This window comes from Zootoca vivipara, chromosome 2 (assembly GCF_965207765.1).
Source record: "Zootoca vivipara chromosome 2, rZooViv2.hap1.1, whole genome shotgun sequence".
Classification (NCBI taxonomy): domain Eukaryota; kingdom Metazoa; phylum Chordata; class Lepidosauria; order Squamata; family Lacertidae; genus Zootoca; species Zootoca vivipara.
Window position 1 is genome coordinate 112,086,034 of NC_142584.1, and position 16,359 is coordinate 112,102,392.

A 16,359-nucleotide genomic window follows, 5' to 3' on the forward strand; every position below is an offset into this window, starting at 1 on the left:
CCTGAAAGAGTTACCTCGAGTTGAGAACTTTGCCCCAGGATAAGAACAGAAATCGTGTGCCCCAGGATGAGAATGGAAAGCACGCCTCTAGTTAAGAACAGTTTCAGGTTAAGAACGGACCTCCGGAACGAATTAAGTTCGTAACTAGAGGTACCACTGTACCGCTGCGGTGGGAAGGTAAATGGTGTTTGCGTGCACTCTGGTTTCTGTCACAGTGTCCCGTTCCGCCAGAAGCGGTTTAGTTATGCTGGCCACATGACCCGGAAAGCTGTCCTGTGGACAAATGCTGGTTCCCTTGGCCTGAAAGCAAGATGAGCACCACAACCCCATAGTCGCCTTTGACTGGACTTAACCATCCAGAGGTCCTTTACCTTTACCTAATCCAGCTAGCATTCTCACTTGTTGGAATTTTCAAATATAGGCTGTTGTTATTTGTAAAAATTAAAAATGACAACCCTCCTCTTCTACACTTCTTCCCTTGGGCACAGCACATGGATTTTCTTGAAGCAGACTCTGTTCCTCCATGATGCCAATGATTTTATTTATTAATTTCTGAGAGTATTCTCACATTGCCCTCTCATAAAATATCCTGGTAGTGTGCAACAACATAGGAGAATTAAAAGCAAAACAGCATAATCATTGAAACAATACTCTGGAAAATTTTAAGCAACTGCATAGGCCTGTCAGCGTGCCCCACCCACACAAATCATGTCAGCCCTGAGATTATGAGTCATTTCCAGTAAGAAAACGCCCAGGGAGTGAAAACTGAGAAAGTGAAACTAAACTCTGTCTCTGATGTGAAGGAGCCATGGCTGCTGCTGAGAGCCCCGTGAAGGATCTCTGCGATGAAGCCACTTGCTCTATCTGCCTGGAGTATTTCACGGATCCCGTGACCATAGCAGAGTGCGGGCACAATTTCTGCCGATCCTGCCTGAGCCAGTGCTGGGAAGTGGGAGCCACACGGGCTTCCTGCCCTCATTGCAGAGAAACCGTCCAGCAAAAGAATCTCATACCCAATCGGCAGCTGGCTAATTTTGTGGAAATAACCAAGAAGCTGAGTCTTCGCGGGGAGAAGGAGAGAGTCTGTGAAAAACACCAGGAGCTTCTGAAGCTCTTCTGCAAAGACCACGAAACCCCCATCTGTGTGGTGTGTGACAGATCAAAGGAACATGAACGGCACAGAGTGATCCCTCTGGAGGAGGCTTTTGAGGAGTACAAGGTAGGAAATCAAGGTGGATCTTGATTGGGGTGGGATAATGGTGGATTCGTTGAGGCTATAATGCTTCTGAACACCAGTTGCATGAATACTATTTACATGACTGATGTTTGTTATGTAAATTGCATGACAGCTGCCTTCCTCCATCTCTCAATTCAGATCCAAGATGGTAAAAGCCCAGAAAGGCCAGGGCAGATTAAAAAAACCTAGAGGCTAGATATCAAAGATTAGAACGTCAGAACAATTACTACATAAAAAAAGCTAATATCAGGACCACAGGCTGCTAGAAATAGGCAGAATATTCAACTCCTGTGTGTGTGTGTGTGTGTCTGTCTGTCTGTCTATCTGTCTCATTAAAACCTGAGCGTTTGTTTTCCCTTTAGGGCTTGATCTGTAGCCGCCTGAAGAATCTGAGGAAAGAGAGAGAAGCTATTCTGGCATACCAAGCAGACGTGGAGGAGAAAAGCCAAGACCTCCTTGTAAGTGTCGCTATTAATAGGATGGGAAGAAGTTCTTGAAGATCTAAGTCATGGCTGGAGGGGGGGGGGAAATCTGTACATTTAAGCTTCTCTCCATTTCTCATTTTTCCAATCTTCAGTTCAGTTCTACACATTTCCTCATCAGTTTGTGTGTTGTAATCATTGTTTATTTAAAAAAATCCTCAATAAAATTCACCAGCATTTTAGTGTGAATTTCCATGTGTGTTCTATACATATTATGGCAAAGCAATTTCCCCTAATATAATTCATTTTCTATATTATTTTCATGAAGAAATGCCTTATAAAACACACTTCACCCTATGAAGCAGGAAATCAGCTGCCTCAAGGCTTTAAAATAAACATGTTAGTTAGTCTCTGCCATTTATATGAAATGAAAGTTGCTAGTCTAAATTATGGAAAGAGGTTTTTTTTTTTGTCCATGGGGACTGGCTTCAGCATTTTTGATCTCTGATTATGCTGGGTCTGAAATTGTGCAGGGAAAGTCAGTGGATATAAAAGCCCCTTTCTTCAGACTGTTGCCTTAGACAACAAATATGGCAACGAAGGGGGGCGAGTGAGTGTTCTAATCCCTGCCTTCCTTGCCCCCATGTTTACATCAATGCCCAATGCCCTTCCTGTGGAGATCTCATAACCCTCTTTATGTTGTAGAAACTGACCAAGTTCTTATCTCTGCCTCCTCTTTTCCTCCTTCTGTGTGCTTCTTGCAGAAATTAACAGCAACTGAGAGGCAGAAGGCTGTGGAGAAGTTCAGACAACTGCACCAGTTTCTGGAGGAACAAGAAAAGCAACTACTGAACCAGATTGAAGAGGCAGAGAAGGACATTGCAAGGAAAAGGGATGCGCACCTGGCCAGCCTCTCCGGAAAACTCTCCTCTCTTGAAAGGATCATTCAGGAGATGGAAGAGGAGAGTCAGAAGCAAGCAATTGAACTTCTGAAGGTAAGACTGTGGCAGAAACAGCACATAGTTCCACATCAGGACAAGGTTACCTGCAAACCTTTATCTTCCTCCTTCAATTGTAAAGGGGCTCAATTTATGGTGGTCTCTAGTCAGGCCTGAGGGACGTGGGTGACTCTGTGGGTTAAACCACAGAGCCTAGGGCTTGCCGATCAGAAGGTCAGCAGTTCGAATCCCTGCGACGGGGTGAACTCCCGTTGCTCGGTCCCTGCTCCTGCCAACCTAGCAGTTCGAAAGCACGTCAAAGTGCAAGTAGATAAATAGGTACCGCTACAAGCGGGAAGGTAAACGGCGTTTCCGTGTGCTGTTCTGGTTAGCCAGAAGCGGCTTTGTCATGCTGGCCACATGACCTGGAAGCTGTACGCCGGCTCCCCTGGCCAATAATGCGAGATGAGCGCCGCAACCCCAGAGTCGGTCACGACTGGACCTAATGGTCAGTGGTCCCTTTACCTTTTAGTCAGGCCTGTTATGTATTGGAGCATCCAAGAGAACTGGGATCTTTTACTCACCTTACTGCAGACTAGGGATCCTTTTTTGAGTTGGTTGAAACAGGTGTTATTTTCTGCTCTTTGTTAAAGATTTGCCTGCTACTGCCTTCCAGTTTGGCCCTGTGTTGACATTCAGAGCTAAGGATATGTAGAGCTAAGGAAAAATAATGTTAAGGAAAGTGAGCTCTAGCACTGAGTACACACCCTTTTAAAAATCTAAATTGGCACCCCAAAGTTGATGATTTGTCATTGCTCCCAACATTTTTCGTTAAAAATCAGTTCTGTATTGGCAAATGAGTGGCCGTGGGAAAAGCACACATAAAAAAAGTTTTCACTGGTTTGGGGGCTAATGTGATGCCAAGCTTTATTGGGGAACAGGTCATGCAGTCCTACTGGCTGCCCCAAGTAACAAAGCTTACATCTTCTTCACACACTTGTATTGTCTTGACTCAACTAAGGCCTTGTCAGCATGTCTAGTTATCACACTCCATACAGAAAAACATTTCTGCCCTCAAGAAAGGCACTGCTGTTTCTGGGGTAATCACATTTACCATGCATATAGATTTGTCTAAAACGGAGCTGAGTAACATTGACCAAAGAAAGAGAGGCATAGAGAAGTTGGGCAGCATGGACTGTCGTCAGATGGGACACAGAGTGGGGCTTGAATTTCTGACCTTAAAATGGGAAAAAATAAAATTGATAGAATGGGCCAGAGGGCATCGTTCCAAGGTATGAAGGGGGCCTTCGTAGTGTGGCATGTGGTAGACAGTGAATTCTGTTCTCTTTTCCCTTCTAGGATGTGAGAAGGACTTTGCAGAGGTAAGTAGATCCTGCTCGTTTCCATTACCATCACTCCATCAGGAAAGGAAGGTCCCAGGAGGAGAGTAGATGAAAATTGGCCTTTGAGGGTTTATTGGGGGTGACATTGTAGAGCTCCACTACAGTGTAAAACTAGCCTTTAAGGGGCTCCTGTGGGATGCCTGTGGGATGCCACACAACCTTGTGTTGAATTTGTGCCCCTCTAGGGGTGGGACCGGGTGGCGCTGTGGGTTAAACCACTGAGCCTAGGGCTTGCCGATCAGAAGGTCGGCGGTTCAAACCCCCATGAACTCCCGTTGCTTGGTCCCAGCTGCTGCCAACCTAGCAGTTCGAAAGCATGTCAAAGTGCAGGTACCTCTCTGGCGGGAAGGTAAACTGCGTTTCTATGCGCTGCTCTGGTTTGCCAGAAGCGGCTTAGTCATGCTGGCCACATGACCTGGAAGCTGTACGCCGGCTCCCTTGGCCAATAATGTGAGATGTGCGCCGCAACCCCAGAGTCGGTCACGACTGGACCTAATGGTCAGGGGTCCTTTACCTTTAAGGGTGGGAAACAGGAAGTGTCAAGACTTTTCATCCTTGTTAGTTGGGGTGCAAGTTGTGCCTGGCAGGTTTTTAATGTAGGTATCTCCTAGCTGATTTCATTTAAACACTGACAACTTGCTGAAACCTTGTGTTTTATTAGAGGTGGTTTTAAGGAACAGTGTGTCTGGGCCAGTGGCAGGCGTGGGAATAGGGTGGGACTGCCTTCCCTGTGATGGCAGGTGGGAGATATGGAGGTAAGCAAAAGTATAAAGGACTGGGTGGCAGTTACATCAAAGCTGTTGCCTCCTAAGCTTTGCCCCCAGTAATCTCAGAATCTAAGGGCTGTTTTTGCTGCGGGGAGGTAATCACCAATGTGATGCTGGAGAACCTCTCCATGGGTGTATTGGGGGGAATTTCAATGTCAGCTTCGAAGCTACCTCAAATGGACTATCTTGGAACTTCATTGCCTCCATGGGGTTGTCTCAATGTGGCTGGAAACATCCTTCACCTGGCATTTGCTACAGTGTGGAAATATTCTATTGCTTGGGGCACTGGAGGGTGCTTGTTGTGCGTCTGTTGTCAGGGATGGGTCATTCACCAGTCGGGTTTGGGCTGAATGTGGCTACTCTAATCTGCAAGTGGGGGGAGGGGGTCCAGCCATAGAGACTTAGGGAATCTGATGAAATCCTGGACTCTCTCGTGGATTTTAGGGCCGGCACAGCAGGTACTCCTGTCAAGGATCTCATCACACACTGGAATGGCGAGATGTGCAAAATCTCCTCCACTCTGTGCCCCATTGTTTTTCTTCACCAGGTATGAGCAAAGAGAGAGATTGGAGAATTCAGCGGCTTTCCCTCGAGAGCTGAAGAGGGGGATCTCAGAATTTTGTGACATAAATCCACTTCTGGAGGGTGTCATGAAGCAATTCAAAGGTAAAGAAGAATGACTGTGATGATTTTACCATGGGCATTCTATTAGTCCATAGCTCTCATTGTATTCTGTTATGGCCAGGGCCGGCTCTAGGGGTAGTCTGGGTGGCGCGGGGTGCCAGGGTGCCGGCCTGGTAGGGGGCGCTGTGCAGCGGATCCGGCCGCACGAAAACCGTGCTGCGCGCTGCACCCACCCACCAGCCGCAGCAAGAAACGGGGTGGGGCGGGGGCGCTGGAGCACCACGGCGCCAGGGCACCCGACATGCTTGAGGCGGCCCTGGTTATGGCCACAGACAGGGTAGCACTATCATAACTTCCTTCTTGTTGGCATTGCTGCCACTAGCTTCCCCCAGAATGCCCCATATATATTGGCTGATTGACATCCAATGCCCTTTTGAAATGTGTTGGGGTTATTGGGTTGTTTTTGTTTTCATCTTGATTTTGTGTTTTTATACTGTGTATAAAAATCTTATGAACCGCCCTCAGATCTAAGGTTATAGGGCACTATACAAATTTAATAAATAATGATACTAATTGTCACTCTTGTGGCACAGGGGTGCTGGTGGGAGATATACCATGGTACCTTGGAAGTCAAACGGAATCTGTTCAATTTCCAAAACCTTCCAAAACCAAAGTGCAGCTTTTGATTGGCTGCAGGAAGCTCCTGCAGCCGATCGGAAGCCACAGAAGACCCATTGGCGGTTTGTTTGTTTTTGCCGCGGCAAACCGCGCTTCACAAGACGAAATTATCGCAAGGCGAAGCGACTCGCGGAACAAATTACCTTCGTCTTGCGAGGCACCACTGTATCATTATGTTTAACAATTCCCCTAAGACAGGGATAAACCCAAAGAATACAGATGTCTAACCATTCCAACATCAGCTATTTTTTTCACCAGTTTAATAGGAGCAGATGTTAACCTGCATCCATTTGTCCTCTGTGCCCTTTTAAAAGATTGGCATTGTTCTGATGATCCGTCAGTCCTCCACAACAATCAACTAATTCAGGGATGAACTTCAGTGATGGATGCTGAAGGATTTTAAGGTGTTTTCTAATGTGGTCCCTTACATGTTTTTCCCCTCTAGACTTACAGGCTCACTATTTCTGATTTTTATGGTTTAGTTTTTTATTATTTTTTTCATATGTTTTTTTTTAATTGTTTGCTCTACTACTTAGTATTAAAGACACAATAGATGCTATGGTTATGAAATGATAATTTTAGTAACAAGGTTTATTTGAGGTACAACACTGTTGTGCTTAAGTTTTGTATTTTTTTCTTTTTTCCTTCAGATGCCCAGTTACTGAGACAGCAGCTTTGGAAAGGTAAAATACCAAATTGACAGGAGAGTGTGGGGACTGGTATTTCACAGGGCTTAAACAACCTGTCCTGCAGACATTGGATCCATCAATAGCTTTGTAGCACTGTAGCGATGTTTAGGTTATTCATATGTACAACTGTGGTTTAAACTTTTTGTATGCTTTAAATTACTGTTGAAATCTTTTTTAGTGATAATTTTATTATTTTATCTTTTTTTGTAAACCAGTTTGAAGGTTTTTTTTACAATTAAAGTGGTATATCATTTTTTTATGAAATCAATGAATTAAACGACAAATGCACAGAATAAAAGGAGTGTCCTAATAGATATAGCAATTCTGAAGGAACGCAAGGCAAGGAAATCTGCTAGATTGTCTAATTTGATCTCTTTCCCGATATAAATGTAACCCTTGATTCAGCAGCCATCCTAAAATGTCCAACCTCATCTTTGCAAGTATGTGCAGTGGGAGATGGAACTTGGAGGTGCAGCAAAAACGGAGAATAGTATTAATTCTGTAATAAGGTTCAAAACGCAATAAGGTTGAAAACACCCACTGGTGCAAGGTCCCATGAAAGATTACGCAAAAAATTCACTTTGCAGAAAGCTCAGTAGCAAATTACAGTCAAAATTCACTATTATTTTCATAATTATTGATCCACATTGACACCTCTAATTCTGTCTCCAGCTGAGCCAGAATTAGCTGATGGGTCTAAACCAGGGGTCAGCAACCTTTTTCAGCCGTGAGCCGGTCCACCATCCCTCAGACCATGTGGTGGGCCAGACTATTTGGGGGGGGGGGAATGAACGAATTCCTATGCCCCACAAATAACCCAGAGATGCGTTTTAAATAAAAGGACACATTCTACTCATGTAAAAACATGCTGATTCCCGGACCATCCGCGGGCCGGATTGAGAAAGCGATTGGGCCGCATTCGGCCCCCAGGTCTTAGGTTGCCTACCCCTGGTCTAAACTGATACTGTCCCCTTCTCTAACCATAGTGAGGAAATAATTTTTTATGGCTGTTCGCTGCTTACCTGCTTGCCCCCTCGCAGAAATCCGAAATGGGGAAAAGTGGGTGAATTCTCCCCACCCCCAAACTCGCATCTTCCACTCTTCTCTCACACAGAAAAGCTGAGTAAATGTTTTCTGGACAGTTTTCCTTCTTGCCCCAAACTACCAGCACAGAATATAAATACGCGGACTACAAAGAACAAAACCCTGATTTGAAATCCAAAAGGAAATGTTTTTACTGCGAGCAAAGCCGGGAAGCAAAAGATGGCTCCCCCAATCCTAAATGCAGTGCCAGGAAATCCTATTTATTTGAGAGAGAATGTGCTTCCTGGGGTGTTTCTTGGATCACGACACCAGCTGATTCTTCCTCTCTTCTCTTTTTCTTCATCTTTCCCTTGCCCTTCGACAGCAAACATCACTATGGGTCAAAAAGCAGCAGCTCATCCCTCCGAGGATCATAAACGTGTGAAATGCGGACACAAAAGTCAAGACCTGTTGAACAATCCTGAGAGACTCAACGCTCTCCATTCTGCACTGCAATGTAAGGGATTCACAGGCGCCACGTATTTTTGGGAAGTGAGGACGGGTGGGCTGTAGGGATTGTCAGGAAGTCTGTGAGGGGAAAGGGCTCAAGTCCTGAGGGAGGGATCTGGGCTGTGGCGAAGTCGGAAGGTGAGTACAGGGCCTCCAACCTTCTTGGCGGTCCTCTGCTGTACCTGAATGGGAAGCCATAGCTGCCAAGTCTCCCGTATTCCCCGGGAAACCCCTGTTTTTCCAGCTGTCCCCAACCGAAAAAACGGATTTTTTGGTTTCCCCCCGGTTTATTCTGGCGCGGTGGCCATTTTGGAACTGGGCGGAGCATGCTCAGAAGCGACTTTTAATGCTGCTTTGCCCAGTTCCAAAATGGCGGCAGCGCAACTTCTGGGTGATCCGAGTGACTCTGAATTATGAAGAGGGGAAGGTGTTTTTATTTAACGCTGATCTATGCATTCTCATTCTCCGGTGTGACTCTCCCTCCACCCCCTTTACTTTGGCTGTGGGGAAATAAAGCCCACCTCATAATTACTTAAGTCTTATAGATTTGAGAAGGAAACTGGTTCCTGGCATCTGTCTTGGATCAGGATGTCTGTCTCTGTCTCAGCTCATTCTGCCTCTCTTCCCTGTTCCTCACCTTCCCTCAAAACAGCAAATGTCACCCTGGATCCAGACACAGCTAATCGTATTCTTGCCCTCTCTGAGGATCGCAAAAGCGTGAGATTGGGAGCCCCGCGTCAAGACCTGCCCAACAATCCTGAGAGATTCGACACAACTATTTCTGTGCTGGGAAGGGAGGGACTTGCAGCAGGAAGACATTTTTGGGAGGTCATTGTAGAGAGAGAGGGAGAATGGGCAGTGGGGGTCGCCAGGAAGTCATTGAGGAGAAAGGGCTCTGTTTACTTAAGTCCTGAGGAAGGGATCTGGGCGGTGGGGAGGTGGGGAGGAGAGTATAAGGCCTTCGACCCCCCTGATGTCCCTTTTCTCTTCCCAAGGGGGGAGCTCAAGAGGATCCGAGTGTTTCTGAATTATGAAGCAGGGGAAGTTACTTTTCTCAATGCTGATTCAGGAGCCGAACTCTACACGTTCTTAGGAACCTCATTCTCTGGAGAGACCCTCCTCCCTTTCTTCTATCTGTGGGGAGATAAAACCCACCTCAAAATTGCCTGAGGAGACAACTGAGCCACACACCCAGGCAAAGTTAATTTCCAGATCGGAATGGTTGCTCTATAAGGCAAACACTTATTAGCCGTTGGGGAAGGATTCACTTCGGTCACAATTAAACAGGTTTTGTTTTTTCATTCCCTTTCCCAAAATCCCCCACTGTCATTTTGTTCTTAAGGAGACCATTTACACTTCAACAGTCCCCTAAAATCTATTCTTTAAAGGGGTTCAATTTTTGCCTCTCCACCTGCCCACAAGACCGCCGCCAGCAATTTAGATACGGACATTATTAGACCACTGAAGTTGATCACTACAAAATAATCCCTCCGACGTTAGCCGTGAATGCTCATTGTGTTGTAGACCTCAGACAGGAGGGAAATAAAGAGAGGCAAGGCCCCATCCTCAGCCCATTTGGTGAACACAGTTTCTCCTGTCCACACTTAACAGAGGTACATTTCCTTGAATTCAGCATAACTTCCTCCTAGCTAATTCCACACAGGATTGCTGCATTAATGTTTACCAGTGAACTGGATTATCTTTATTGTGAGTAGTCAATTTATTATTATTTTTTGTTAAATTTATACATTGCTTGATTGTACAAAATAAGCAGTTTACAAATGTCTGATGTCTCTGGTCTCCTGCTCTCATCAGCCCCAGCCAGCTTTGCCAGGGTTCAGGCATGATGGGAACTGCAGTCCAGCATTTTCTTGAAGGAACCATACTCCCTGCAATTCACATTGAGACCTCTGTGGTACCCCCCCCCTCCGAGTTACGGGATGCTCCCCGAAGAAGAACTTTTTGCCCCCAGGTGAACTTCCAGGTTCTCCTAGGTTTTTTAATCATACTAGTAGTTTAACACATCCTAATTCTTAGAACTATTTTGTGTTCCTTCATCGCTGACCCGCTCGTGCTGCAGAAGGTTACACCGGATGCTGAAGCTCTTCCCACTGACCATTGGCCAAGCTTTCTGCGGTTAACAGGCATTATATCTGGAGGGTACCACGAGAACGCCTTCACTAGTTTTAAATAGGAAATATCTCTTGCAATACCTAGATCATCCACTGGGTGCCACTATTTCCCACCTCATTGATAAACACGATTTCCACCAAGGGCTTTGTTTTCCTTTGCAACTTCTGGCAAGTATTTGTACAAGAATATTGTGAAATATGACATAATTTTCCTATCAATATTACATGTATTACATGAATTAACTCTATTTTCCAAGGGGTGATGTGCTTTAAATGTGCAGCGTTCATAAACTGAAGCGAATTTCCCCATTGAAACTAATGGAAAGTGGATTAATCCGTTCCAGACGGGTCTGCGGAGTACTCAGCCTGAAGCGTACTTAACCCGAAGCATGGGTGTAATTGGTTCCGAAAGTCTGTTCATAAACTGAAGTGTTCATAAACTGAAGCGAACTTTCCCATTGAAACTAATGGAAAGTGGATTAATCCGTTCCAGACGGGTCTGCGGAGTACTCAGCCTGAAGCGTACTTAACCCGAAGCATGGGTGTAATTGGTTCTGGAAGTCTGTTCATAAACTGAAGCGTTCATAAACTGAAGCGAACTTTCCCCATTGAAACTAATGGAAAGTGGATTAATCCGTTCCAGACGGGTCTGCGGAGTACTCAACCTGAAGCATACTTAACCCGAAGCATTGGTGTAATTGGTTCCGGAAGTCTTTTAATAAACTGAAGCGAACTTTCCCATTGAAACTAATGGAAAGTGGATTAATCCGTTCCAGACGGGTCTGCGGAGTACTCAACCTGAAGCGTACTTAAACCGAAGCATGGGTGTAATTGGTTTCGGAAGTCTGTTCATAAACTGAAGCGTTCATAAACTGAAGTGAACTTTCCCATTGAAAGTAATGGAAAGTGAATTAATCCGTTCCAGATGGGTCCGCGGTGTTCGTAAACCAAAAATTCGTAAACTGAGGTGTTCGTAAACCGAGGCTCCACTGTAGCTCAGTGTCATGGGCTGGTTAGACATGGAGGAAGGGTGGGAGGAAACAGCTGGGGAACCCCCAAGAGAAGAAGGCTCAGGGCCCAGGGAGTGGTGCTGTGGTGACAATGAGTGGTCAGAAGGAGAAGAGGCAACAGAGCTTAGTGAGCTGAGAGAGTTGGTGGCAGAAACAAGTCCAGAATCGGAGAGAGAATCTGAAGCAGGCGACTGGGAGAAGGGAGGCCAAGAGGCAAATATGGGTCAGGCTGGGGAAGAAGAAGCATGGGGGTCTCCCCCCTCCTGCTGCAACAAGCTCCCCTCCCCTCTTGATTCCCAGAACCAGAAGAGAGCTGAAAGGGGCAGGCTGCATGGAGGTTTAGTCTCTGCTTGAGGGGGGGGGGGCTTAAAATGGGAACTTTCAGTCTCGGCAACTGATTCATGGGGCCAGATCTATTGGGGATGAGATGCTGCACTCATTAGGCCTGGCACTTAGCCAAGTCTGGGAATATCGTGTTTTTGCTAATAAAGAGTTTGCTCCAACTTTGAACGGTGCAATTTACTGCCCTTTGGTTCTTCTGTGGATGAGAGCACCTGCTCTGCACCTGGTTCAATTCCTGGTGAGGGCTGGAGAAAAGGCTCCTGTCCAAAACCCTGGAGAGCTGCTGCCAGCCAGTGCGGGCAATACTGAGCCAAATGGACCAAAGGTCTGATTCAGAAGAAGGCGGCTTCTTGTGTTCCATTCAATCACATGGGAAGCATCTCCTGTGAGCTAAAGGGAGCCTGCTGCTTCTCTGCTCTGCTCCTTGTTTTCCCCTTATCGGACTCTTCTTAAGCAGCAGAGTGCACACACAGTGGAGTAAAAGAGCCTGCAGCATGGTGACAAAGCACGCACTTCATTCATTCCATCCTTGGTTCCTCATTCCATCCTTGGCATCTCTAGGTAGGCCTGGCAATGTCCCCCGTCTGAAATCTTGGAAAGCTGCTGTTGGTCTGTGTAGACAAGACTGAGCTAGATGGACTCCGCAGCTTCTGAAGTTCCTATGTGAGAGAGAGAGAGAAAGAGGCAGGGAAAGAGTGACATCTCTCCTCCAACACTCCAAGCTTCTATACCAGGAGTAAGCAGCCTAAGGCCCGGGGGCTGGATGCGGCCCATTCGCCTTCTCAATCCGGCCCGCAGACAGTTTGGGAATCAGCATGTTTTTACATGAGTAGAATGTGTCCTTTTATTTAAAATGCATCTCTGGGTTATTTGTGGGGCATAGGAATTCATTCATTATTATTTTTTTCAAAATATAGTCCGGCCCCCCCCATAAGGTCTGAGGGACAGTGGACCGGCTGAAAAAGGGTGCTGACCCCTGTTCTATACATGTTTCTCTCCCGCATGGGTTCTCTCATGAACCACAAGCAAGAGCCTCCGACTGAAGCTCTGGCCGCAGCATTTGCAATGATAGGGTTTCTCTCCTGTGTGGACCCGCTCGTGCCGCAAAAGGTTACACTGGATGCTGAAGCTCTTCCCGCACGCCGAGCACTCGTATGGCTTCTCCCCCGTGTGGGTCCTCTTGTGCCGCACAAGGGTCGACTTCCGGCTGAAGCTTTTGCCACAGGTTAAGCAGCAGCAGGGCTTCTCGCCGGTGTGGATTCTCTCATGAATGACAATGTTTGATCGAATGTTGGACGTGGCCCTGCAGTAGGAGCATTTGAACTTCCTCAGCCGTTTCTTCTGGTTCTTGAGCAGGTCCAAGCTCTGGTGGAGGCTCTTCTCATAGTCGGTGCTGGCGATGCTGCTTCGTGGGCATGTCCTGTCACGGATGATGCTTTCGTGGAAAGTCTGGCCACTTCCTTCACAGAGGAAGGCCTGCTGTGCTATCTTCCACAGATAGCTTTCCTGGTCGCTTTCTGGTCCCCCCTTGCTTCCATGGATCTTTTCCAACTTGGGAGCCTGGAATAAATTATATTTGGCTCTTTCTAAGGATATTCTGCTGGATCCCACATCGCCAGGCTCCGGACTTTTCACATGAAAGGGCTCCTCTTCGTTCTCCAGCACTGGGTCTTGGACTCCTAGGAATGAACAGAGAATCATTATCTGTGGGCATGAGACAGAGCTTCTGCAATCTCCACCCCCATCGTTCAGCCCGTTCCGAGGGCCTTTTGGCAGTTCCCTCAGTGTGAGAAGTGAAGTTACTAGAGAACCAGGCAGAGAGCCTTCTTGGTAGGGAGACCCTCCCTGTGGAACGCCGGGAAGTTTTTTATGTGCTGGAAGCAGCCCGGACCGGCTGGGGAAACCCAGCCAGATAGGCGGGGTATAAATTAATCATCATCATTGAAATGTACTCGGAGTCGAGAGTGAATTTCATGCTCTTTATTCAGCTCATAGTCATCAAGGAGAAGAGGAGAAGAAGAATGACTCTTTTCCCAAAACCATCTGCTTATATACATTATTTACACAATGGGCCTTGCGTGATTGGCTACTTCAGGGCTACACCTGTGGGCCAATTATATTGTGGATTGACTTCTGCCTGCAGCCTGATTGGCTGCTCCTACAGGCCAATCAGGTAGCAGATTCACTTCTGCCAGCCGCCTGATTGGCTGCTCCAGCAGGCCAATCAGGTTGCGGATTCACTTCCACCTGGAGTTGGATTGGGTAGCTCCCGCTGATTCTGAATCCTATTGTTCTAGGATTCAGCTCAGTACATAACAATCATCATTTGGGGAGGGGCCATCGTTCAGTAGCAGAGCATCTGCCTTGCTTGAAGAAAGCACTATACAGTGGTACCTCTACTTACGAATTTAATGCGTTCTGAACACACATTTGTAAGTCGAAAAAAATTGTAAGTTGAATCCCATAGGAATGCATTGGGAGAAAAAATTCATAAGTCGAAGCAACCCTATCTAAAAATTCGTAAGTAGAAAAAATCCTATCTAAACCGCATCCAAGATGGCGGACGGAGCTCCATTTGTAAGTAGAAAAATTTGTAAGTAGAGTTATTTGTAAGTAGAGGTACCACTGTATTTCATCTCAGTATCTCTGGGAGAGGCTGGGAAACACTCCTGTCTGCAATCCTGCAAAGCTGCTGCCAGTCAGTGTGGGTAATACTGAGCCAAATTGGCCAATGGGTCTGGCTCAGGTTAAGGCAGCTTCCTATGTTCTTCTACCAGTGGAAAAGGGGATCCAGCAGCTGACCGTTTTGCACACATCAATCCTTACCCAGCAGTGTGACTTCCATGGTTAATGATTCATATTCCTTCATTGATATCAACTGTAATTGCACAAGCTGAATTTGAGGTACGTGACTGAATCCTACCTGAAAATAGTGACAGCCCGGATGCTGCCATAGTGCAGCAAACAAACCCTAAAAATCAGACTTTTGCAACCAGGAAAGTGATGGTTGAAATGCATTGGAAAGTGCAGGATAATTGGTGTACACGCCATGAATTCAATCTCAGGAATTGTAATTTACCCCTCACAGAGCTACAATCCCCAGCACCCTTAACAAACTGCAGTTCCTGGAATTCTTTAGGGCAGGTGTGAGAAATGTGCTATAAATATATAGAGTGTATGCAGACATCTAAGCTTCCTGCAAAAACATAATAATCAGAGGGAATGCTCAACAAATAGCCAACATTATCTAATCTCTCTGCAAAAGCAGGCTCAATGGCCAACTGCAAGAACCCTCCTTTCCTTCTGATGCCTGCCCCTTCTGCTTTTATCCCTCCTTCTCCTGAATCCACTTCCTTGCTTAAACTCACCTGCTCCTTGTAGATTTTGCAAAGCACCCTCTGGAAGTACTGTATTTACAATCCTCCAGTTGCACCAAGGATAGCATATGCCCCTAAAAGGGGAAGTTTATTGTTATTATTTTATTATTATTGTTATTATTTTAAATAATCAGGAAGGAAATAACAGCAGGACAGGAAGGGGGTGGTTGCCTTTTTCTTTTTAGCTCTCTGTGCAGCTGTGCAGGAAAGTAGCTTCATCTTTTAAAAACACTCATTCTCTCTCCCTTTCACACACATACCATACATGCAATGCACACACATTCCCGGTCCTCTCTAGGCAACAGAGCTCTGTGCAATTAACCCCATAAGCAGAAGAAGCAAGCTGGATTTTAATGAAATGACTAGATGTAAAAATTAGGGTGGCTGCCCCTACCCCCCCAAATACCACCCTCCTGGCCAGATGCCTAAATCAAATGGTATAAAATGAGAAGAGGGTGGGGAGATCACATGTGCTGCTTACAGCCCAAGCCAATGCATGTTTACTAAGAAGTCCCTGTGTGTTTTCTCCCAAGCAAGTGAGCATATCCATTCATTCATTCCAGTGGTAGAGAACTTGTTTCACCCTGAGAACCACGTTCCCTTCTGGGGGTGGGGGGGCACATGTCAGCAGGGGCCAGGGAAAAAAGTGGGTGGTGCAAGTCATTGAAATTTTGCCTTTGTGCAGAAAGCTACCTTCTACAACAAACACCCTTCCTCTAGCTAGGTAAAAGCACTCAGGGTGGGTGCAAAGCAGGCCCAGAAAGCGGACGTGAAGGGCCACTTTAACACACAAACACGGTTCCCCCATTGATTCTATTGCACAGTATATCCTGCCCTTTTCCAGGGAAGGTCCTCTCCAGGCTGCTCACATAAGATAAATTAAAAAATAATAATAAAACATTTCATTAAAATATGTATCAAAATGAAAAGGGAAGTACGGTATGATCTGGGAAACGTAAGGTGGAAAACAGCAATGTTTAAATCAGCGTAAAGCAGGAATGCTGAACCCAGTTCTCCTCCACCCCCCCACCCCCCTAGAAAAATAGGTGCTAGTACTCACTATGAGGTTGTTACAGTAAGTGCTACACTTTTTAACAACCAAAAAGAGAGAGAGATGTGCTAGTACTGCGTACCCATGAGTGCCCCCTGGGGGGAGCACTGGCTGATTCTATGGGCCTTAAGTTGTTGTTGGGACTCCTGCTCCCAT

The 16,359-nt window shown here is 46.2% G+C and overlaps 2 protein-coding genes across 2 annotated transcripts; one reads left to right on the plus strand and one right to left on the minus strand.

The window, feature by feature from the left end:
* Positions 1-754: 754 nt before the first annotated feature.
* On the plus strand, positions 755-10,681 carry LOC118081264 (E3 ubiquitin-protein ligase TRIM11). Its single transcript, XM_035107668.3, has 8 exons — positions 755-1,219; positions 1,600-1,695; positions 2,424-2,654; positions 3,957-3,979; positions 5,315-5,433; positions 6,720-6,752; positions 8,167-8,298; positions 8,944-10,681. Exons 1-8 carry the CDS (start codon positions 809-811, stop codon positions 9,459-9,461), a joined length of 1,563 nt encoding a protein of 520 aa, XP_034963559.3. The 5' UTR covers positions 755-808; the 3' UTR covers positions 9,462-10,681.
* Positions 10,682-12,635: 1,954 nt separating this feature from the next.
* LOC148687074 (uncharacterized) lies at positions 12,636-14,620 on the minus strand. The gene is made up of 2 exons (XM_088662483.1): positions 14,602-14,620; positions 12,636-13,454 (listed from the first exon to the last, which is right to left on the minus strand). The coding sequence occupies exons 1-2, from the start codon at positions 14,618-14,620 to the stop codon at positions 12,757-12,759; spliced, it is 717 nt and encodes a 238-aa protein (XP_088518609.1). The 3' UTR covers positions 12,636-12,756.
* Positions 14,621-16,359: the final 1,739 nt, after the last annotated feature.

What these genes read in the sequence shown, in the direction of transcription:
- LOC118081264 (XM_035107668.3), top strand. Translation starts at nt 809, where the DNA reads ATGGCTGCTGCTGAGAGCCCCGTGAAGGATCTCTGCGATGAAGCCACT. An exon ending in TGTCATGAAGCAATTCAAAG is followed by an intron (nt 5,434 to 6,719) that starts GTAAAGAAGAAT and finishes TTTTTCCTTCAG; the next exon opens with ATGCCCAGTTACTGAGACAG. An exon ending in TCTCCATTCTGCACTGCAAT is followed by an intron (nt 8,299 to 8,943) that starts GTAAGGGATTCA and finishes CCCTCAAAACAG; the next exon opens with CAAATGTCACCCTGGATCCA.